Here is a 23984-nt window from a genome sequence, read left to right as displayed (position 1 = left end):
CAGCTTCCAGTTAGTTTTCTTTGAGAATTGTCCCACATGTAGATGTATTCTTGATGTTTCTGTGGGAGGAAGTAAATTCTACATCCTCTTACTCTGTCCTCTTCCCCATCCCCCTCCAAAAAGGAAACATTTTGGTAAATGTCATACATAGCACTATTCTTAACAAGGCCTGTCCTCAGAGGAAACTAGTTAACCAAAGCCTAACCTGCTGGGGTATTATCAGAGCCTACCTAACCTGAGGAAAGGGAAATACTAATTCCAGTCAATTCTAGCCATTCTCTCCCACTTAAGGGAGAGCCTAGATGCACAGGCCCACTAAAAGACTGAGACGTATTTATAAGACTATAAATTGCTTCCCTGCTCCTGAAACCTCACCACACATGACTAAAGGCCTATTTACAGTAGGGTTTTTTTTGTTTGTTTGTTTTAACAGTACCTCATGCTTGGCTATCAAGAAAAAATTACAAGGCATACCAAAAGGCATAAAACATAATTTCAAGAGACAGAGCAAGCATCAAAACCAAACATGACAGGGATGTTGAAATTATCAGACCAGGAATTTAAAACAACTATAATTAACATACTAAGGGCTTCAATGGATAAAGTAGATGGCATGCAAGAACAGATGGGCAGTGTAAACAGTGAGATGAAAATCCTAAGAAATAACAAAATAGAAATGTTAGAGTTTGTTGACAATAAAGATATAAACTGAGGTAAGCTCAAAAAGATGAGTTTGTGCAGGGTTAGAGGAATTGCAAGTCAGGGCAAGCAAACCGTAGCAAGCTACAGGTGAGCCCACTGAGGGCTTGGAGTAAGTTGTATTTATGCAAAGGGAATGTAAAGAAGAGAAAGTTCAGTTAGAGTCTGTTAAAATAAAGAATAGATACTAGCCATGAAAACTTCCTGAGCTGACAAAATCAGTCCAGTCACAGAAACCAAGCTCAATTCAGCCCACTTTGTGAGATCAACACAACCTGGGTTATCACCTATTCATGTCTCCAGCAAAACTTTCCAAAATTGGTATAAGACAACTTTGATCAATCCCCATCATCTGAGAAAATTCTGACACTATCAGTTTTCTGTAAAGCAGGCATTTATGGGAAACCTGTCTCTTAGTCCTTAAGTTTTATCTTCCTGAGGGCACATGTGTGAGATTCTCCATTTTATATCCTCTGGTTCTATTTTAGATTAAAATTCTTTCACAAGATCAGAAACACTGTAACAGAATTGAAGAATGCCTTTGATGAGCTTATTAGTAGATGGGATGTGGCTGAGGAAAGAATCTCAGAGCTTGAAGATATCTCAATAGAAATCTCCAAAAATAAAATACAAAGAAAAACAAAAACAAACAAAAAAACCACAGATATCCAAGTACAGTGGGACAAATGCAAAAAGTGTAGTTTACATATAATAAGAATATCAGAAGGAGAAGAGAAAAGGGACCAGAAGAAACATTTGAAACATTAATGACTGAGAATTTCCCCCCAACTAATGTTAGACACTCTGGTATGTGTTTTTTTATTTTGTTTTGTTTTTTGTTTTTCCAACAAAACCAAGCAATTAACTCAATTCTGATGCTATCTACCTGGAGACAACATCAGATCTCACAGGTTAAGAGCTCAGTCTCACATGATTTCTCCCCCTCACTTCAGAGGTCAATTACAATTCCAGGTTGTTACCTGTACTTCTGACCTACAGGCCATAAATCAGAGGTTTCTCCAACTTCCCCCTCAGGTTCAATTAATTTTCTAGAGCAGCTCACAGAATTCAGAAAAAGTTTACTTACTAGGTTACCAGTTTTTTAAAAAAAGATATAACTTAGGAAGAGCCAGTTAGAAGAGATGCATATCGAGTCAACTGGTTATAATAGATATGTATAGATTACTCCATCCAACAACAGCTGATTACAATTCTTCTAAAGCTCACAGGGACCATTTCAACAAAATAGACTACATTTGGGGCCAAAAAACACACCTTAAAAATTTATAAAAATAGAAATCACATATTGCCTTCTCTCAGACCAAAATGGAATTAAATTAGAAATCAATAACATAGAGATAACTGAAAAATCCCAAAACACAGAGATTAAACAACACACTTCTAAAGGATGTATGGGTCAGAGAAGAAATCTCAAGAGAAATTTTAAAATATTGAGTTAGCCAAAAAGTTCATTAAGTTTTAAGTAAATGTAAAAGACCCATTTTTCATTTTCACCAAGAATTTTATTGAACAACATATTCATTAATCAAATGAACTTTTTGGCCAACCCAATATTTTGAACTAGAAGAAAATGAAAAAAAAAAACAAGGTATCAAAATTGTTACAATGCAGCAAAAGTAGTGCTTGGAGAAAAATTTTATATATAAATGTATATATTAGAAAAGAAGAAAGATCTAAAATCAGTAACCTAAGTTTCCACCTTAGGAAACTAGAAAAAGAACAGCAAAATAAATCCAAAGTAAGCAGAAATAACAATTAGAGCAAAAATCAATGAAGTTGAAAACAGGAAATCAATAAAGAAGATTAACAAAACCAAAAGCTGGTTCTTTGCAAAAGATCAATAAAATTGATAAGCTTCTAGCCAGCTAACTGATAAAAAAGAAAGAGGACATAAATTACTAACATCAGAAGTGAGAGAGGAAACATCACTACAGATCTCATAGACATTACAAGGATAACAGAGGAATGCTATGAACAACTCTATGCCCACAAATTTGATAAGCTGAATGAAATGAACCAATTCCTTGAAAGACATAATCTGCCAAGACTCACACAAGAAGAAACAGACAATCTGAATGGGCATTTATCTATTACAGAAATTGAATCAATAATGAACAACCTTCCAAAACAGAAAGCACCAGACCCAGACAAGTTCACTGGTAAAATCTACCAAACCTATAAGGAAGAAAGTACACCAATTATTACATCTACGACTCTTTCAGAAGACAGAAGCAGAGGGAATTCTTCCTAACTCATTCCATAAGGCCACCAGCACCCAGAAAAAATCCCATGCATATATGGTCAACTAATATTTGACATGAGAGCTAAGAATACCCAATGGGGAAAGGTAGTCTCTTCAACAAATGGTGTTGGGAAAACTGAATACCAGAAGCAAAAGAATGAAATTGAACTTCTATCTTATACCACTCACAAAAATTAACTTGAAATGGATTAAGGACTTGAACATAAGACCTGAAACTGTAAAAACCCTAGAAGAAAACAGAGAGAATAAGCTCCTTGATATTGGTCTTGGTAGCAATTGCTTGCATATGACACCAAAAGCACAGGACAAGGATGAACTGACTGCCCCTAAATTGTTGAACGCTATGTGTAGGTTGTGACAAAAATTCATATGGCAAAAAATTACTCATTTTTTGAAATAAGCCTGCTTTAGAGTTCAAAATGTCACCAGGAAAGGGTAGTCAAACTAAACAAAACATTCTCAGTTTTTTTCCTAAAAATGTAATTATTTGGAATCCAACTCTGATTTCACAACTTCAAATTACCTCGATGCTTTAAAACCATTCTCCCCAAGAAAGGGAGGTTTAATGTATGTTGATATCCCATGTGCTTCTGAGTGTTCAAAGATCTACAAACATTTTGGACACCGATAGCAGCATATGATGAATTTATAGATGCAAAGGCTTGATAAATAAGCTGGTCTACAAAACAAACCTGCTTTGGAGAACTAGAAACAAAGTCCTACAAGTCAAAAAGCTTGTTGTTAGTAAGTAAAGAAAGGCTTTAGTTGAGAGGATATTTAGCTTGATGTCATCACATTGGAATGACACCAAGAATCAAGAATTGTGAACTTGATAAGAGCAAGTCAAAATGATGTCATCTTTGCCTTAGTTTTATAACTACATAAAGGAAAAGGATGTTCTAAAGGTCGCAGTCTGTTCATATAAGCATAATTGGAAAAGAAGAGTGAAAGAGTAAAAATATCCTACTGTGTAATAGGAAAGAAGGAAACATCATCGCTATTTTATTAAATATAGAATATTATCCAAGTCCTATTGCATTTACATTGTCCTTTTGCAAAGTCTTACACATATGTATTTTAAGAATCTTAAGAACATGCAATGTAATAGAAAATTCAATATCCAATAAACAGGTGAAAATATAGCTCATATAAATTCTGTATCAGAGGGCAGAAACACTATAAACATGTTGATATACCTTTTTCTACTAGTAGTACAATATTAAATACTGTACCATTGCCACTATTAGTACAATACTATTTTGGTTTTGTTCAAACAATAGCATTTTTGTAACAGGAAAGTAAATAATACACAAAATACATCATTTCAAATAAACCGACTTTTCATATTTTATGTTAAAGTAGTAATTTTGTGAGTAATTATTATCTATTGCATGATGGCTCTTGTCATGTGTGGCTGTGTCCTGTGTTAGCTTTTTAAGCCTGCCAGTCCTGAGCCCTCCCCAGGACCCTGAAGGCGGAGGCTTTCGGCAGGAGACACAAGCCCCGCCCCCTGAACACCGGCTTTTCCCCGACAGGCCCTGCCTCCGAAGTGTACAAGTTCCGTCCTTCGTGAACCAGACAGGCCGGTGTCGTGTAGTCTTGGAGGAGGACTCGCCTTTTCCGGTTCAGGTTGTCACGGCGCCCGGCCTTGCCTCGTTTTTTCCGGTCTCAGTCCGGCGTGACAGGGTAGACAGGCCGCCTTTACCCCTTTCAAGCCCTTTCTGTCATGGCGGCGCCCAGCCTCTTTTTCCGGCAACAACCTGTCATGGCGTCGCCCCGAGTAGCCACTTCCGGATCCAGCCCACTACGTGTCCCTGGCTGTTCTGATTCCGCGATGTTCTGGTGGCGCCCAAGGCTTAGCGGAAGTAAAACGTCAGAAGTGAGGCGGTGCCTCTGCGGAAACCAGCGCGGCTCTGGGAAAGATGGGGGGGGGTGTTGGCTGGGCCCGGGGGCAGCGGCCTGTCTTGAGGGGCTCGGCCTTGCTAGGCCTGGCCCACCCCGTCGAGCAGCCCAAGCCCAGGTTGCAGCCGCGTACCCTCTTTGCCGCGCGCGCTCCTTGCCGCTGGACCTGCATTCACAGTGAGTTGGTCGCCGCCCTGTGGCCGACCCGGTGGCTGGCGCCGCTGCGGCGCCTCACGGTGCTGCCATTTGAGGGGCTGCTCTACCTGGTCTGGCTGGGCGCCGCGGCCGCTGGTTGCTGGGGCTGGCAGCTGGACGTAGGTCCCCGAGGCCACGTTGCTTGTGCTCGCCACCATATGCCTCGCGCTCTCACTCACCGTTCTCTCGGCGCATTGGTACGAGCACGCGCAGTGCGCGCTCACCTGCACCCGGGTAAGTGCTTGCGCACGAGCCCAATACCCAGCAAGGTCGGGCTTTGCCACTGCGCTGTGTCCTGTTCCCAACCCTGCCTGGGCCTAGGTCTCCAGCGGCGCTCTCCACCCTTTTGGGCTGGCTAAATCCCGACCTTACTGCTGACTTAATGTGCCACCCTGGCTCCGGTTACTTACCTTCTCTGGAATTCCCTCCTGGTGTGGTCATTTAGATTCGATAGTTTAGCGCTGGGCCCAGTATATGTTGCTGTTCGATAGGATTTGTTAATTATAGGTCCCATGTTAGCGGGTACTCGGTTTTTCCTGGAAGCGGCCCTGTCTTTGTAGTCTTATCTCCTATCTTGCTTTTCAAATTGTGAGGCTAGACCTGCAGGGTAGGTTTCCCTATCTATGAAACTTGGTTTGAGAACTGAGCATTAGTCCTACTGTACAATGCTCAGAGGCTCACCCTTTCATTCCCCCACTCTGTGTGGACCAAAGCTAGTTTGAAATGCAGTTAAGGCAGCGTTTAGGAGGAGCAGGAGCTATTTGTGAGCAAGTGACTTAACTGCTTGGAGTCTTCATGCCTTTCTGCAAGACGAGAGTGATTTAGTTAAGACTGCCATCAGGATACAACAGCAAGATAGTGCATGTGACCCTTAGCCCTGAAATATGGATGAGTGAGAGCTACCTTGGGTCAGCAGTTGATATCAGGCCCTCTGGGTCTGCCTTAGATGACACCAGCAGGTTTGGAGCCATGGGCACTGAGTTCAGCCTTTAGTCAGCCTCCCATCAGATCCCAGGCATGTGTTTGCTGAAAGAAGAGGGAAAGGAAACAGCACCAGGGGCTGCAGAAAGACAGGAATCCCTCACCCCCTCAAAAGTGGACTGAATCCTCTTTCTCTTCCGAGAGAGTGAAATCTCCCTTATCCCAACAAGCCTTATCCCTGGGGAGGAGCTCAAAGTTCTGGGCTTGGTGGCTTCAAGTCAGTACAATGAAAGACCCCAGCGAGGGACAAAAGAATGCAGGGGAGTCGTGGGGGGGGGCGCTGCCTGTTGGCCTGCAACTAAAAAGTATAACTGTTAACCTTCTCTCCAAGGATGAAGAACAAAGAAGAGCTAATCAGCTGTGAGGTTAGGACAGGAAGATCGGGGTTTGCATCAGGGATCTTAGCCGGGGTCCTTAGTGAGAACTGTAACACCTACCTCAGGGTACCATTGTGATTATTCTGCAAAGGGCCTGCCGTGGGGCTGGCCCCATGTAGTGCTTTGCACTTTCCTTTCATAGGTTACCAAAGTTTGTAAATTTGTCTATTTTCATTATTTTCTGCTTGCTTTGGTGGCCCATGAACTCTCAGAGGGGCAGGGCCTTGTTTCTCAGGATCAGGGCTGTGCCTCCCCTCCCACCCCCATCCCCCAAACATTTATGGCGGCAGAGGGTGGGATGGATGCATCCCACGGGATTGAGGGAGCACTAATTGAAATCCATTCAGTGCCTCCATATCTTAGGTGTTTGGGAAATAGCAGTGAACAAAACAGACAAACCCATGGCTTTTATGGTGTTAGTGGGGAAGATAGAACTCATAGCCAGCAGTCAATGCTAAAGAGAGAAAATCAGGACAAGGATAGGAAGGTTGTGAGGGAAGTTTAGACGGAGCATTCAGGGGCAGCTTCCTGAGAAGGCGACCTTTGAGCAAAGGCCTGAAGCCAGTTGTTTGACTGTTCCAGGTGGAGAAAACAGAACATGCCAAGCCCCTTAGCTGAGTTAAGAACAATCCTCAAGTCTCATTGTCTGTCATTACTTAAGGACATAAGGGAGAATAGTGATGTGTTAGGGGGAAGAGGCAGCAGGCCCGGTGGCCTGTGACGGGGCTCATGTGGATTGAGAGCAAACCTCATGCCAGGTATTGTTCTTCCTGTTTGAGTTCATGTCATCAGCAGAGCTCTGGGCATTGGGTGTTATTTGTGACCCCAGCTTTTATGATATAAGCTGGACCAGAGGCATGGTGAGGTGCTATCCCTTGCCCCAGTGACAGACTGGGGAATGACCAAACCAACACCTAGAGCCCAGAACATGTTCCAGAACATGTCCCGAGAGCTGCAGCCCCAGCAGCCTCCCCACTGGGGACCATGGAGCTGGCCTTGAGAAGGGTTCAGCAGCAGCACTTTACCTCTCAAAGGAGTAGGACCCCTGCAAAGTGAGCTTCATGAAGGTGGTGCCAACTGCCAACAATGGTTCCACTGAGTTTGTGGCCCTGCACGTCAATGAGGTAGGGACTGCCTGCCAGACCCACCTGGCATGAGCTTGAGTGGGTTTCCCAGGCACTGAACCCCCAGGCCAGGGGCCTCTGCCACAGCCTTCTCCCACAGGGCGAAGATGGACAGGAGATCTCCATGCCATGGAGAAGAAGCAATCCCTCCCCAAGGCCTTTCCCTTGGGAAACGTGTTCTCATACTACCAGAGCAACAGAGTAGTTCAGGAAAACTCAGAGGTCTGCGAAGCTGAGTAGTTTGAGAGCAAGTGAGTCCTGACATTCCCATGAGTTGCCCCTGCTGACAGTGGCTCCTTTCCCATTTGTGCTTTGTTGCACTCCTGAGTTGGGGTGCCTGGGAAGTGATTTGAAGACGTCCACCTTTCCAACAGAACATCTCAGGTGAATGTGGTGGGCACCCTTTGAGAAATGGGCTCTAGTCTACTCTCCCCCGAACTTGCCTGCTGACAGGCAAGGCTGGGAGCCCTTTCCCTTGGCATGTGTACTCTTCACTGGAACCTGGCTCTTGAGAGTTGGCTGCTCAATCTGGTCTTGTTGTTTTTGTAACTCTCCTCTTCATTTTAAATTCTTTGTTTAAATGTTAAGTTTTCACCATTCGTCTCATATATATCCCAGCATTTTATGAGTGATGATGAAAAAGTTGTTGGTGATCAGGATAGCTCTTATTTGTACCAGGTAGAATGCAGATGCTCTGTATGTGCTTCTCCTTTAATCTTCACCAAAACCACCAGTGCTGACACAAGGCTGGGAGGGGAGAGGGCTGGGCTTCAGAGCCCCCATCCTGGACATGGTAGCACTCATCCTCAACCCCAAAACCTTCAGAAACTCTAGAAAATCTTTTCCTGACCTAATTGCTTTTCAAAAATTACAAATATGTTACCACAACTGGCAATCTAATAGGAAGATTTGTAAGAAATATTTACTGATCCTCCGTTATCCACCCAGGTCAGCCATGGTGGCAGCCTAGGATGTCCCTTTTCACACCATCCTTGCTCATGCGATGGCACCGCACACAGTACAGGGGCTCCTATAGTCGTGATTTCTAAATTGCCTCTCCTAAGCATAGTTATTAAATTTGCCCAAGTTTTCAGAAACCCTTTTGATTTTCCAGTATGTTCCCAGCGTATCCCTCTTAGTGCTGTTTTCACACTGCCTCTCTCCCCACACCTCATTTTTCCACTTAAAGATTAAAAAATAGCTTAAGTAGATTTTTCAGAGTTATCCCAATACTTAGAACATAGTTTGCACACCAGAATGTTTAATGAATGTTGCACAATCCTATGGAGGATATTTAATCTCAGTATCTGCACCAATGGTATACACGTCTCATTTCTTAGAGTCTGTGAAGGAAAAAGTCATTCTGATAAAATCTCCAAACTTCCTATTAAGACATCTTCCCACTTGTCATGTAAATGTCTAATGGAAAGGACTGGAGGGCCCCCTAGATTTTATAATTGTTTCTTGTTCTTGTTATTGGACCCACACTGCTACCATTCACCTGAAATGTCTGTCAGATGGTATTTTGTGAATTTGATATTTATGTTCTTCATGACATTTCTGCATTACTGCTCTTGAATGATTAAATTTTCGGATTTTTACCTACTTGGCTTTCAAACTACATTATGGATCATTCATATTTCTTAGTCTTAATTTTGATTTTGGTATTTTACATTAAAAGCTAGTCCATTTACCTTAAACAAAATGATGTGATCTCAGAAATTCTTTTAATTGGGAAACTGATTTGCATGAGGTGAGGTACTTCTGGTCAACTCAGATACACACTTGTTAAGTTAGTCGATTCTGTAATAACAATTAACTTGTCTAATCTGAAAATCAGTAACATTTCTCCACTCAGCCTCCACTGTTTAGACAAATATATCAAAAGAATCTGGAAATATTGGTTCCCAGACAAAGCAATAAGATTGCTTCTTGTTTTTAATAGAGAAGTCTACTCTACCGAGTTCATGAAAGACAGTGTCTTCTAATCAGCATTCACCACTTCCTTTGCCAGGAAATTTCATTTCCTGTCCATCATTTCAAACGGACATTTTTTGGTAAAGTCATTTAATGTATATAGACATAGTGGCCTCCCTGGAGTAGGATTAGCCAACATAGAGCTACTGTTGCTATTCTTAATCTGTAACTGCTACTGCTGATGGGTTGAACTGAGGAAGGGAATCATGGGTAAGGATGGAGCTGCCCTGGCTTATTCTCACCTGTCTGGTGCACAGCTCATGAAGGCATTTTACAGCACACCAAGTGCATCTTTAACCTCCCTAATTTGTGGGAATTTTATTGTGACCTTCCAGCTCTGCTGCACACAATGATTTTACCTCATACCTAGTCCCCCAAGTCCTCTGCCTGACTCTTAACTCTCCGGAATCCTGCTTCTCTGGAAACACCAGGTTCCAAAATGGACCAACCAGGCCTACTGCAAGCTCCTTCTTTATTTGACCTTACTATTGATAATTTAGGATTTCCATCTATTAGAAAACAGGTTTAAGTCTGATTTGTAGGTAAATTAGGTAGCAGTTAAAGATGAGTCCTGGGTTGTAAACAAGTCTCTTGGTGCCTCCCTCCACTGCCCCCTGCCCCCAAAATAGCACAATGTTTAAAATGCAGCTTGTGCTCAAGAAATACATATTAAATGAACAGTAACAAAAATAATAATTTGAAATCCCCAAGAGATTGAAAAGCTTGCTCTTAATGTGGAAAAAGTATTTTAAAGTAATGAGGGAGCCTGACCACAGGCAACACAATGATGTGTAACTGGGAGGAACAGAAGCTCTCATAGGTCCCAAATCTTTGGCATACTGTATGTATGTTATTAAGGAGAAGCAAGAAGATACAATTTGCTAGAGATTGTGCTTCTCCCCAAATACATGGTGTGGAGAAAAACTTCACTGCTTACTAATCCAATGTAGTTTACTCCATTTTCTTAATTTGTGGTTGTTGCATAACAGAAAGAAATTTCAGTCTTATTGCAGTTTCTGTCCTCCAGGAAAGAAAAATGAGGCAGAGGAACAACCACTCTAAATAGCTGGTGGGAGGTATAAGGCTGATTTGATTTTTTTGAATGGTGCTTACGGAGTTTTGTTAAATCTAAACCATGACATTTTGGTTTCAAACAACCAATAAATACAGTGCCTCCCTTTGATGTCTTTCTACCTTGCCTAGGCCCTGTCCCCTGCTGACCCTGCCTTTACCGTCATCAAGACCTGTAGTCCCTCTGTTGCCTCTTGGTCTCCTAAGCCATCAGAGCCTTTCTGACCACACTCAGTTCCCTTGTTACTTATCAACTATGTGTCTTAGGCAAATGGTTTACCACTCTGATGTTTAGTTTCCAAATCTGTAAAACAGATAAATATAATATCTATGTCAGACAGATCGGGAGAATCACTTTATCCTATGGAGTAAAAGGCCACCTTTAATGCCTTGCACAAGCACCTTATAATTCCTCACCTCATTGGCCTCCAGCCCTTGCCAATCCCAGGGAGAAATCAGCCATCTTGCTTTCTCTGCTCCTGCTTACATTGTCTACAGCTCCCTAGCATCTGAAACTTTTCTGTAGGCATTCCTCCAAGGGTAGAAGAAAATGAACAGATACATGTAGCAGTCCTGAGAGTGTTGGGGGTTATAATCAAGAGCACCTTACCACAAGCACTTAATTTGATTGAAGTTTCTCATTTATCTTAAAAAATTTACCCTGATTTTCATTCTGTCTATATTAAAATAGTTTTAAAACATTCAGTTAAGCACTTAAAATTTCATTCAAATGTTTCAAGTAAAACTTATACTAGAGGAAGATGTTCTGTTATTCCTACAGCTTTGTTTATTCTAGGCACACAGCTGATAGACCCAAGGGTACCTGAATTTGCAAAGCATAGCCTAGCTGATTGTTCTGTTACAGACTTGTAAGATATGCAGTCTCACCCCAGCCTTCATTCCACTCAACAATTTTTTCAGTCATTAATTGACTTTCTATCATATTCACAAGTATTATCCTGAACATTTCCCCTCTTTGAACTCTAGTCTCCTATCTTACTCACTGAAACAATAGATGCCATCTGACATCCCTCAATTTCCATTTCCAAATTTAACAAATGAACACTTAGTCCCACTTTTCCCTTTTCTAAGTTCATGAACATCCCTTTCCTCTGCTACAGTTTAACCTCCCTTGAGCCCTCTTGCCTCTTACGACCTTGTGCTTCTATCCTCCTTCTTTCGTTTTTTCAGTTTCTTTCCCTAATTGTTCCCAGATGTTTCTAGCCCAAGCATTTGCCCCGTAACCTAAGTTTGCCCAACTTCTCTGCCCACTAGGTAAGCCTCTTGTCTTTTGCTCCATAGTATTTCTAGATTTCCACCGAGATTTGGAATATGTACAACAAATTATGAAAAGGACTCATCACCAACCCAGGACATGCAGTTTCCTCTCTAAGGTCAATAATTGTTTCTCAATTTGTGCAAGAAAAACAGCACCCAATTGGTTAAGAACTATAAAGAAGTGATTTTTTTTTTTTTTTTTTTTTTTTGGGCCACGCTGTGTGACATGCGGGATCTTAGTTCCTCAACCAGGGATCAAACCCATCCCCCCTGCATTGGAAGCACAGAGTCTTAACCACTGGACAGCCAGGGAAGTCCAGTGATTTTTAACTGATAGTTTCAAATATGACCAAAATCCCCCCCCTTTTTTTTTTGGCGGTACACGGGCCTGTCACTGCTGTGGCCTCTTCCGTTGTGGAGCACAGGCTCTGGATGTGCAGGCTCAGCAGCCATGGCTCACGGGCCCAGCCACTCTGCGGCATGTGGGATCTTCCCGGACCGGGGCACGAACCCGTGTCCCCTGCATCGGCAGGTGGACTCTCAACCACTGCGCCACCAGGGAAGCCCCCACAATCCCATTTAAATCAAAATGTTCCTATTAGAAAGCTTTAGATAACAGTAAATCATCACCTATTTGAAATATTGAGGAAAAAACTTTAAAGGATTTAAAGGATTTTCAATCAGTAATTTCTGAATTACACAAAGCAACTCCTGGTCAAAATTGGAAGACTTACTGGAGTACTGTGTGTTTAAAACAGGAACACTTGCCACAAAGAACAAAATAGCATCTTGCTCTAAGTCATTTTAAATAAAGCCAGAAAACATCTTTAAGTTTTCTTTTCCTGGGTATGTTGTTCAATGAATTATTAGTCTTGCTGAGTTGAACCAGATCCATGGGACCCTGAAATCACCATGGTTAAGTAAAAAGTGGCTTTCAGGTGCTTTTGGATGAGCTCCAGGCAGGAGTCAGAAATCTGAGCAGTAGCAGAACTGGGTCATGAGCCTAAGAATCTGTCTAAAATATACACTGTGCCAATTCATGATCATTAACTTCACTTTCTTGAGAGTGAAATTTGAAAAGGAAAGTAGCTAAATCCAAAGGTCTTTCATGTCATCTATTTAGAATAAGAAGTTATCAATATAAATTCCTATGAGCCACAGAAAGGATAGTAATATTCTAACGGTTTTACATGGTAAACACAAAAATAACTATAATAAGTGTGCATATTTATTTGACATTCTTTGATAATTTTTCATTTCTTTCACCTTTGCATAGGGCTATTTGGCATTTTCTAGACTTATTTCACCCAGATACTAGAAATAAGCAGCTACACAGACCTGGTGTACAAGAAATAAGATCTAATCTACAAAGTAAATATGCATTCTGCAGCCTGACCCTCAGCACTAAAAGGTAAGTGGGGGGAGGAGGGGGCATAGTCAAGGACACTGAAGAACTCTTCCTACTATTTCTTTTAAACATAGGACCCCCAGCTGTATTATGCCAACTGAACAAAGAATATTAAAAGGCAGAGTTTGTGGCCCACATTAATTAATACATTTCTTGAAAAGAAAGGTTGCATATTTTTTTGAAGTTGCATTACTGAGCTTCCAGCCCCTTATTAGTAAAACTGAGTGGAATCTCTAAGGGAGTTATTTTCTGAAAAACATTGATAAAGAAGATGGAAACACTTTAATATTTGGGGCCCATTCCATTTAAGTTTAAAAATATGTGTTCATTGGTTTCCTATGGTTGCTATAATGAATTAACACACACTTGGTTCTTAAAACAACATACATTTACTTAGAATTCTGGAAGTCAGAAGTCTGAAATTTGGTTTCACTGGGCTAAAGTCAACATGTAAACAGGACTGTACTCCCTTTTGGAAGCTCTGGGTGGAAGAATCCCTTGTCTTCTGTATTGCTAGAGCTTCATAGCATCATCAGATCCATCACATCACCTGATCCTTTGCAGTCAGATCTCCCTCTGTCTCTTTTAAAGACAGTTGTAATAATATTTATGACCCACCCAGATAATCCAGGATAATCTATGTCAAAATCCTTAATCATAACTGCAAAGTCCCTTTTACTGTATAAGGTAACATTCACAGTCTCAGGGATTAGGAAATGGACATAATTGGTCATTATTCAGGCTACTACAATGAGTGTCAATTTAAGTTGCTTGACTTAAATACTATAATGTAAGCTAAAAGAAAGAAGGCATAGTGTGGTGGCCAGATCCATATGCCCCACAGATGGTAAGACCCTCTTGTCATTGTCCATTGTGTGAGCCTAGAGCTGTTGAAATTTCTCCATAGAGCAAATTCAGACCTTAAATTGCTTTGACTCCAGATCTCCAGCTTTGTAAAGGGGCAAGACAACTGGGTCACACCAGGGACAAAATCAATCATTCTGAGATGCTGAGAAGAAATCAGAAGGCATACTTACAGCTGATTCCAAGTAGACACAATTATCCACCCTCTCCTAAAAGACCTTGTATCCAGAGATACATCAACAGCACTATGGAGGGAAAGAATAAGTGACATTAATGAAATGACAAGGATGGCTGTAAAGGGGGCAAGACATTTTGTGAAAAGCCAGAAATACTCTCCTAAAGAAGAAAAATAACAATATTGATCTGAAGATTTCCGAACTGGGCAGTGACAATGATTGAGTTAACAATAGCAATGATTCTTTGGAAAGGCTGGGTAGGAACACTTGAAATTCCAACAGACCTAAGTTTGAATACCACTTCGCCATTCATTAGCTGGGTTACCTTGAACAAACTACTTTTCGGATCCTCTGTTTCCTTACCTTAAAGCAAGATTTTTTTAAAAAAATCTATTTCATACTGTTATTGTGAACATGACATGAGATCATAAATTATCTGAGTGCCTGGAACTCATGGCTGCTCATGGAGCCCTAGGTACAGATGCAGTAGTAGCTGAGGGAGAGGGGTTATGATATAGAGCTGTGACACAGCTTATGAACATTGAGCTGCATGCAGTGACTGTAAACATCAACCTACTTTGCCAGCTGCTTGGATATGTTGGTTTATGTGCCTGGCACACTGCTGTGCATCATCTGGAGAATTACTAAGGTTCAGGTGAATTCTTGAATTTCATGCTATGCTCTCTGCACATATGTTCTCTGGCATCACTGTGGATGCTCTGTATTTCTGGACTTCTTGTGTCTTTGGCTTAATGGGCTTCAGTGCAGGGATGCAAGCTGCAGTTTGTATCACCAGACTCAGACCTCATTGATATTTGGTATTGACTCATTGACTCGCTTCATTTTGACATCAAGACGCCTGCTTACTTGCAGCTCTGCTGCCACAATTACCATTCAACTTCCCTGCTTAGGCTTTTGCCACCATCAGTCCTCCTCTTTTTTTTTGTTTTTTTGTTTCTTCCTAGGACACTAATATACTATCTCTGCTTGTTTCAGTTTTTACACAAAAAAAGGTGAGCCTTTTCTAGACATCATGAACCAATCACAGAAAGTAATGTTATTGATGAACTGATAAAACACCATATTGGAAAATTCTTTGTGTCTTTGATGCTTTCTCTTGTATAAGAGTTTTCCTGGATCTCAAAGGGATGGTTCCGTGCCCATACCCCCCCGACCCCAACACTTTTTTCCGAATTAATAGCTATTCAGTACTCAACTACCCAAACGCTGTTCTCCAGCTAGTAATTCTAATTTTTCTGACACTATCGCAAATTATGACTAACTTCTAGAGGGCGTATACTATCATTTTTTTTTTAAATTGATTTTTCTGAAAGGCTTTGAAACTACTTACGAATTACATTCAGATGAGACAAGTAAGGATACAACAAGAGAAAACATCTAAAGGATGTTTTGCAAATGTTTTCATTTCAGGAGTAGATGTTTTCAGATACACGTGTTCAGTTTTGGGGCAATACAATTGGTTCCAAGCTTTCTGGGTGCTAGAGTAAGAAGAGAAGCACATTGAGGCACTATTAAAAAGGAAAACATAAAAAGCATACTAAGGCAAAACTTTTCTTGCAACTAAATCCACATGGGAATTTATTATAATAGTCTTTGTCATAGTGTGTGGCTATCTTAACAATAGCTTTATAAAATATAAAGGATTATTTAAACAGAACATTTTTCATATCAACCCTCTGAAGGCATAGAGACATATATTTCATCCTAAATCAATGAAGATCTTTCTTGAAGGACCATGTATTAGTTTGCTAGGGCTGTCATAAAGCACCACAAACTAGGCTGCTCAAACAGAAATTTATTGTCAGAAGTCTGATATCAAGGATATTGACAGGACTTCTTATGAAGGCTGTGAGGGATAATCTTCACGTGTCTCTTCTAGCTTCTGGTGGTTTGCAGGAAATCTGGCATTTCTTGATGTATCACCTCCATCTGTCTTCATGTTCACATGGTATTACCCTTGTGTGCATGTCTCTGTGTCCAAATTTCCTCTTTTTACAAGGACACGAGTTCGTGTTGGCTTAGAAGCCCACCTTACTGCAATATGACCTCATTTTATCTTAATTAATTACATGTGCAATGACTGTTTCTAAATAAGGTCACATTTCTGAGGTTACTGGAGGTTAGATCTTCAACATATAAATTTGTAGGGGACATAGTTCAACCCATAATAGACCAGATGATGTGGGATAAATAGTTTAGTTGCAAACAACCTGTCCCAACACAGATTCAGGCCTGGAACATTTCATTGGATAGACTATAGCATTGTCCAATGTCATATGCAAACTTTGTGAAGTCCAGGATCATATTTACTTCCTGACCAAGCTGTCTATTGTCTACTTGTGTACAGAAAGTCTTTGCTATTGAAAACCTAATGAATCAAAGTCTAACTATGAGAGATTCTGAAGTCTTTTTCTAGTAGTGATGATTCAGTGGATACATTCATGCTCTTTTCATTGAAGCTGTAACTCAATGCCCCAAGATTGTTTGTAAGCTTCTCTAACCTACTGAATCTTACCAGATGTCCTAAAAATATATGTCACTAGGGCACGTGAAAGAGTAGGACTACATCTAGGTGTAGTTACCACCACTATCAGGAAAAGTAACTATTTTTTGACCTCCTGACATTTTCTTCATAAGAAGACAGTATTATTATTGTGGGAGAAGAAAGATAATTCAGTCCTTCCAGGAATTCTAGGAGGACCACATATTTCCTCTCCGAGAAGCTTTTTTAAAAAATGATGTCTGACTTCTAGGTCTTTTCTAAAGCTAGAAGACAAGGTAACCAGGAAATAACAAATAATCAGGCAATGGGTGAATAGATAAAACAGAAAAAAAAAAAAAAAAGTCCTCATGAAGTACTCAGTGTCCTGCAAAGCACTATAGTGTAGTGATTTAAAGCAGGGTTGTTGCCAGAATCTGACATTGTTATTTTCACGCTGCTGCCACTATTGTAATCATAACCATTGTATCAACATAATGTTCTAATTTTCTTCTTAAAAAGAAGAAAGCATATTCTTTTGAAGAATATGTTCAAGGGAAGCCAGATATTCCCTGTGCTCTTCTGTAGCTGTATGTCTAGTTGAAGCTTCAGGTTTTAAATTTAAGTAGACCTGGACTGAATCCTGTCCCTACCATTTATAACAAGTGACTTTCACAACTTCAGGTTTCTTAGCTGAAAAATGGGTGTAAATACCCATTTTCTATCCTGTTAGATTGTTAGCATAGTTCCTGCACATAGCAAATGCCAATGTATTTCAGGAATTATTATTTTGAGCAACTTCCTCTTCTCTAAAATAAAGAAAAATTCTAACTGTTGCAGAGGCTACTTGCCCTATTTTATTGGTGGAGAATATAGGGGGTATGTCTTCACATCAAAATTAATATTTAATTAAAACTTTTTTGGTACATAACTAATATCACTTGCACTCAAGCAACCTGAGCGTTCTTGTTAAACATTTATTAGCAGGCAAAAAGTTATGCTAAGAAACTAAACCTTTAGAGAATTTTCTGTTTAGGGAATATACTATTCTGACTCGTTATGGTAATATCTTACTCTCTAGCCAAGTAAACAGTAAACAACTCATAGAAATAAGTGAGAAAATTATTAAACATATGCTAGAATATTATATGGAAAGACTTGTGAATGTTTTATGTATTTCTACATAAGTTTATTACATTGACAGTATTTTCCCTGAGGTGCTACATATATAATGCCATGACAACGTATCTCCATTTTATAAGGAGTTCAGTTGTAAGCATGAAACAAGGATTGCTTTGGTTAGAACACTATGTATATAGGCTTTTTTATTTAAGAGAAACCATTTTTATGAGATATTCCTTGTCTTCACTACAGTCACTGGTTTAGAGAGAAGTTTTTCATCTAGCTATAATTTGGATTGACAGTTTGCTCTGTTAAACCCTGGCATGTAATCTGAAAAAAGTGTTGAATACAGTATATGATATACTGACTTCTTGTTTAAGTACAACTTTCTGAGAGTTTCACAGAAAGGTACTCTTTTTTTTTTTTGCGGTACGCGGGCTTCTCACTGTTGTGGCCTCTCCCGTTGCAGAGCACAGGCTCCGGACATGCAGGCTCAGCGGCCATGGCTCACAGGCCCAGCCGCTCCGCGGCATGTGGGATCCTCCCAGACCGGGGCACAAACCCGTGTCCCCTGCATAGGCAGGCGGACTCTCAACAACTGCGCCACCAGGGAAGCCCCAGAAAGGTAATTTTTTACTTCATTTTGATTACTAATTTTTAAGTCATATGTATTTTTATTCAAAGTTCAAATTATGGAAGCTTGACAGGAGCCAACACAAAATAGAACTCAGAAGTTAATCCTTAAGATATTCTTTTATCTGTATTATTCCTCAACTAGAAATATTTGAAAGGCTCTTTTTTTTCATACCTGTTATCCAGCACCTTGTTGTATAGAGATGGCTTAGAATAAATGTGTTAGTCCCTGGTGATCTGGTGAATTTGAGGAAAAAGTAATACGACAAGGGTGGGGCAGGAAAGGGATGGAAAAGAGAGGAAGTGAGGGTTTTAGAAGTAAGAATCATAACAAATCTCAATTTTTTTTGGAAAGTTTCAGTGTATAATTAACTAAATTTTTAAAAGTATGCTCCCCAGCCATCAGTAGGACATTCATTGAGATTTAATCCATTAATATTCCATCCTCTTTCTCACAGCCCTTCTCTACCAGGGAAGAGGGCATTTGACATAGGAAAAATAATATACAAGGAGTTCTACAGCCTCACAATTTGAAGAAAAAATTTGTTATGGAAAGTTCAGAAATGCTTTTTAAAATATTCTAGATTCTAAAACTCAAACATGTCAAATCCTTGTGAACATCAAGTTGTCATGCCAATGGCAGAGTAAAGAGCTCATTGAATTTAGGATTGTAAATACTAAAAAACTTCTTTTGGAATTATGTTGTAATTGATTATTATATAAAATACAATTGCTTAGCATGAAGTCAATATGGATATCAAAAAAACATTGGAGGGCTTTAATGAAATCTTTCATTGGCCATGGCAGAAAGGCAGTATTCAGACTTGCAGAATTTGGTGTACCCATGCAATGTTAATGTCAGATAGGGGTCACACAGATTGCATGTGTGATTGCACAGCCATGTAATCAAGGATCAAAGACAAGATAATCAGGATATTTCATATGTCATTTTATAATATGCTGGATCTTTTTGGAAGCAGCAGTGTGGATTGCAATGCATATTGATATAAGCTTCAGGGGATCTGCATCTAAACCCTGACTTTACCACTTAAGAGTTATATAAATTTGGACAACTCATTTAACCTCATTACACCTTAGTTTCTTCATTGAGAAAGTGAAGATAACACTAGAGCCTTGTTTTCCATCTCATAGAATTTTTCTGAGGATTAAATGATTGCAGGTAAACTACAAAGCTCTGTAAAATTTAAATGGTTGCTATTGCTACAGGAAATATTTGTCAGATTCACTTATAAAAGAACTTGATGTTTTTTACCTTTCAGTGTAAGTCCATTTATAAAACATATGCTTATTGACTCAAGTTGGTGATCAGTTTTTAAAAATTTTACCTTAATAAAGTGCTGAATCATTGTGCAAACATTTCAGACAAATGCCTCTGAGCATAATCATTCATAACAGTTTTCTTTAGAACTTTAAATTGAATACCACTGTCTATTTTGGAATGCAATGCTAACATCTTAATTTATTTTCAACTAGTAGTTAATTTCCTTTAGAATGTGTATTATCAACACTACCTAGTCCTGAGAGTTTCCAGAGTTTTAGAAACACATACTAGGCTGCCAAAATCTTAGCGCCCTTCTGTGGCAGCTCAACTCACTTATCATTTTCTCCTCAACATCCTACAGGACAGGGGACTAAAATCATTTGCTTAGAAATAGTTAAGTTAGATAAGATGGTCCCCCCAAAGATACTATAAATAACAATAGATTTCTTATATGACAACTGTATCCAAGTACTGAGTTATATTAAAAAAAAAAAGCAAAAACTCATTCACCAACAACCCCGATTATAAAATATCTAGGAATAAACTCAAACTTTTTCAACTAACATCGTAGAAGTCTTGGATTAATAGTAATACATGATATATTACCGAATCAGAAAAGTCACTGTCAAATGATGTTTAGCTAGAGAGTAATACTTCAGCATAGTCAAGACATTTTTTTAAAAAGGAGCTTCCTACGTATATAAGAATGTAGTATAATGCTATAGACATTTAAAAATCTGGTACTGGTACTAGAATAGATAAATACATTAGTAGCACAGAACAAAATGCTATATTAGTAGCATAGAGAGAACAAAAACAAACTCATGTGGGAAATCATATATAACAAATGTGGCACTTAAAAACAGCTGGTCCCGTTACCCAAACAAATGATATTTGGACAGTTGGGCCATTTGAAGGAAACCAGGTAGATCCCTACCCCAACTATTTAGAAAAATAAATTTCTTATGGATTAAATATCTAAATTCAATATAGTAGTATTTAATATGTATATAAGCATATTATGTATATTATATATATATATATATATATATATATATATATATATATATATTACTGTACAAGAAAATGTGGGTGAATACTTTTATAATCTTGAAGAGAAAATGGCATTTCCAAGAATGACCTAGAACTCAGAAGCCACATAGGAAATACTTGGTGATGTGCTGATCTTATCTGATTATATAAAAAATTAACATTTCCATACAGTGAAAGGCAGAAAGTGCAAAGGTAAACTACATGAACTATAGCCAAGAGCAAATAGGATGGGAGAAAATACTAAGCTGCAAATCAGTAACCAAGGCAAACAACATGAGTAGACAAATGAGCAAAAACTATGAGCAAGAAATTTATTGAAGACTACAAATGACCAATTAGTGTAGAGAAAGGTACTTGATCTCACCAGTAAAAAATAATCAAATACAACATTTCTAATCAGGCTGAGAAAAATGTCTAAGATTCTATCTGGTATTTATAAGAGATGAGAAATCTAGCACTCTCTAACACTCCAGGTATCTTTTTGGAGCACTATTTGGAAATATCTATTAAAATCTCAAATGCACATGCCTTTTCACTCACCCAGCAACACCACATCACAGAATCCATGTTAGCACAAGAGAAGAATGATACCTCTGTAAGGCTGTCCATCTGTTACCAATGGTAACTTTTAAAAAGGGAAATAATATAAATTTCCCTTAAGTGGTACAAATAGGTAATTTAATTATGTAATTCCAACAATGAAAAACGGAGCCCAGAGAAGAAGATGGAAGAGATGAAGTAGAAGAGCATCTCCATAGGCTGGCAAATAAAATGTCCTCAATCTACTGTTAATTTCAAAAGCCAACTTATAGACTAATAGACATAATCATCATATCATAGTACATCAAACTGTCAGCAATGCACATCTTTATGAAATGAGGCTAGAGCATAAAGACTTTCACTTTTTTACTTCATATCAGAGACTGCAAACTGGTGACCTGCCAGCTTGATTCAACTAGCAGATGTATGTTTTACAGAGAGAGAATGTTTTAAAAATCAAAAGAATTCATGAGAAAACCTGGACTTCCAGCTCTCTTAAAATAAGAAGATTTGGAAACCCAGGACCCATATTCCTGCCTGGCAACAGTTGGCTTGAGCTGGATAAACGCTGCCCCCTTTAAAAGGTATGTGCCCTCTCTGTGTCAGACTTGACTCGTGTTGTTACCTGCCAGGTTTCCAGGGACATTGGAATTTGCTTCCTTTATTTCATATGCTCTTATATTCTGTGAATTTGTTACAAGTATGTATTACTCTTGCAGATAAAATGTAAGGATTAAAATTTATGGTGGTATACCCTGTGAAACTTATAATAAATTACCAAAGAATTTCAATGATAATATAGCAATAGTATTGGAGTGCACTTCCATTTCTAGTAGTTATAAATCCAGCATTTTAAATTAGCTGCAACAAAATTGAGACTAGCTTACCAAGAAATATCCTGAATGTTGAAATCAGATATTAAAAATAGAGCATCTGAATCCATATTTATAGAACACCTACTATATGCAAAGAAAAATGATAGATGCTGCATAGCATACAAAAAAAGGAGTGTGTTATCATTCCTTTTCTTTCTAAGTCATCCATTAGGTCTACAATAGCTAACTGGTTGTCATACATCGATACTATTTTTTTGTAGTATTCATCACATAACTTATTTTATAATTCCTTATAGCACTCAGTTATTTTACAATCCTGTTTCTAAGAGAGCTTTACTACTGTTTCAATAATCTTTTAACTATTTTTCCATCCTTCTGACTCTGCATTTCAGTATCAAATTCATCTCTAAAACATTGCTCCAATCCTGCTTTTATGTACTCTGTTTTTCAGCCAGAAATGGGCTGCTGATTGTTTTCTAAACATATAATTTCAGATCTTCCATTTACTTGAATTTTCTTCTTCCTGGAATGTCAACTCTTCTATTTTAGTTGTGGTTTAAAACCCTAGCCAGCCTTCACATCTTAGCTCAGATGCTGTCTCCACCATGAAGGCTTCTGCCGCCCCAGACAGAGATCTCTTCCTCTGAACTTCTATTGTGGTTTGCCTGGACTCCTGATACATCACACAATCAGCTGATTGGCGTCACAGTAATTAAGGCATATGTCTCCTGTATCCTTCTAAATATAAGTTCCTAAAGAGCAAGGATTGTTTGCAAGCACAGAACTTTGCATACCATTAAAAGTTTAAATTTTTCACTTGAAAAGTCATGAGATATACAAACTGATTTGAGGCAGAAATGAGGAAGCAGACAGAACTGTAATGCGGAAGATAAAGCAGACTGATAGAGGTATCTTATAGGAACTTAGGCTGCATTAGGGTGCTTGTGTGGGTGATAAGAGGACTGTGTCATTGCCTAAGTGTAACACATGTACCTGGTACTTCCTTGACAGGATGACAATAAGGGAAGCTATTCTCAGTAATAATAACAGGGTGTTCAGCTGAAGTCAACTGAGGATTTGGAGCAAGCTGGTTTGGTACAGCCTGTGTTGAGTGGCTTAAAAATTATAGAGTGAAGAATTGCTTAAGAGACAATGTTCTTAGGAAAGCCAGATAAAGCTTATAGGACAGAGTGTCAGGCTGGCTGTTGAAAGACTCCTGATAACTTTCTGTCATTTGAAGAGCTGTTGGTGGTTTGGAAATAAATGATGTTAAAGTAATCAGCTTTTGACTGTCATGAGTCCTCAAGGGGAAGTGACATGAAGCCTTGATAAACCTGAATAGCATGACTATGATAGATGCCATGATTTATCAGGTTACCAGATTTATCAGGTAGCTGATATGAAAACTAGTTCATACCCACCCTCAGTGGCCACAAACCATGCAGTTTATTTCAGCCAGGACTAGACTTCCATAATAAGCCAGTACATATGGTATGTGGCAAAGAGTGGATGCCTGATAAACAAAGCTAAGGAGGGTGTCATAAAAGCAAAAATGAGTTCAAATAGGCTTTTTTGGAAACATTTGGAGGATGAAGGGTTTGGCATAAGGATGAGCAGGCTGAAAGGTGGCCAGGAATCATTTCATTCATTATTCTTTTCCTAAATGGGAAGATCCTGTATCT

The 23984-nt window shown here is 39.3% G+C and overlaps 1 protein-coding gene across 1 annotated transcript; it reads left to right on the top strand.

Moving 5' to 3' along the window:
• Nucleotides 1-4131: 4131 nt before the first annotated feature.
• On the top strand, nt 4132-13248 carry LOC309791938 (uncharacterized protein). The gene is made up of 2 exons (XM_082601152.1): nt 4132-5314; nt 13165-13248. Exons 1-2 carry the CDS (start codon nt 4906-4908, stop codon nt 13182-13184), a joined length of 429 nt encoding a protein of 142 aa, XP_082457278.1. The 5' UTR covers nt 4132-4905; the 3' UTR covers nt 13185-13248.
• The last annotated feature ends 10736 nt before the right edge of the window (nt 13249-23984 follow it).

Source organism: Mesoplodon mirus, assembly GCF_964341445.2.
Source record: "Mesoplodon mirus genome assembly, chromosome: 16".
NCBI lineage: Eukaryota > Metazoa > Chordata > Mammalia > Artiodactyla > Ziphiidae > Mesoplodon > Mesoplodon mirus.
Note: the sequence above shows the minus strand (reverse complement) of the source record. Positions and strands in the feature narration are given on the sequence as shown.

What these genes read in the sequence shown, in the direction of transcription:
- LOC309791938 (XM_082601152.1), top strand. Translation starts at nt 4,906, where the DNA reads ATGGGGGGGGGTGTTGGCTGGGCCCGGGGGCAGCGGCCTGTCTTGAGG. An exon ending in GCGCGCTCACCTGCACCCGG is followed by an intron (nt 5,315 to 13,164) that starts GTAAGTGCTTGC and finishes ACCTTTGCATAG; the next exon opens with GGCTATTTGGCATTTTCTAG.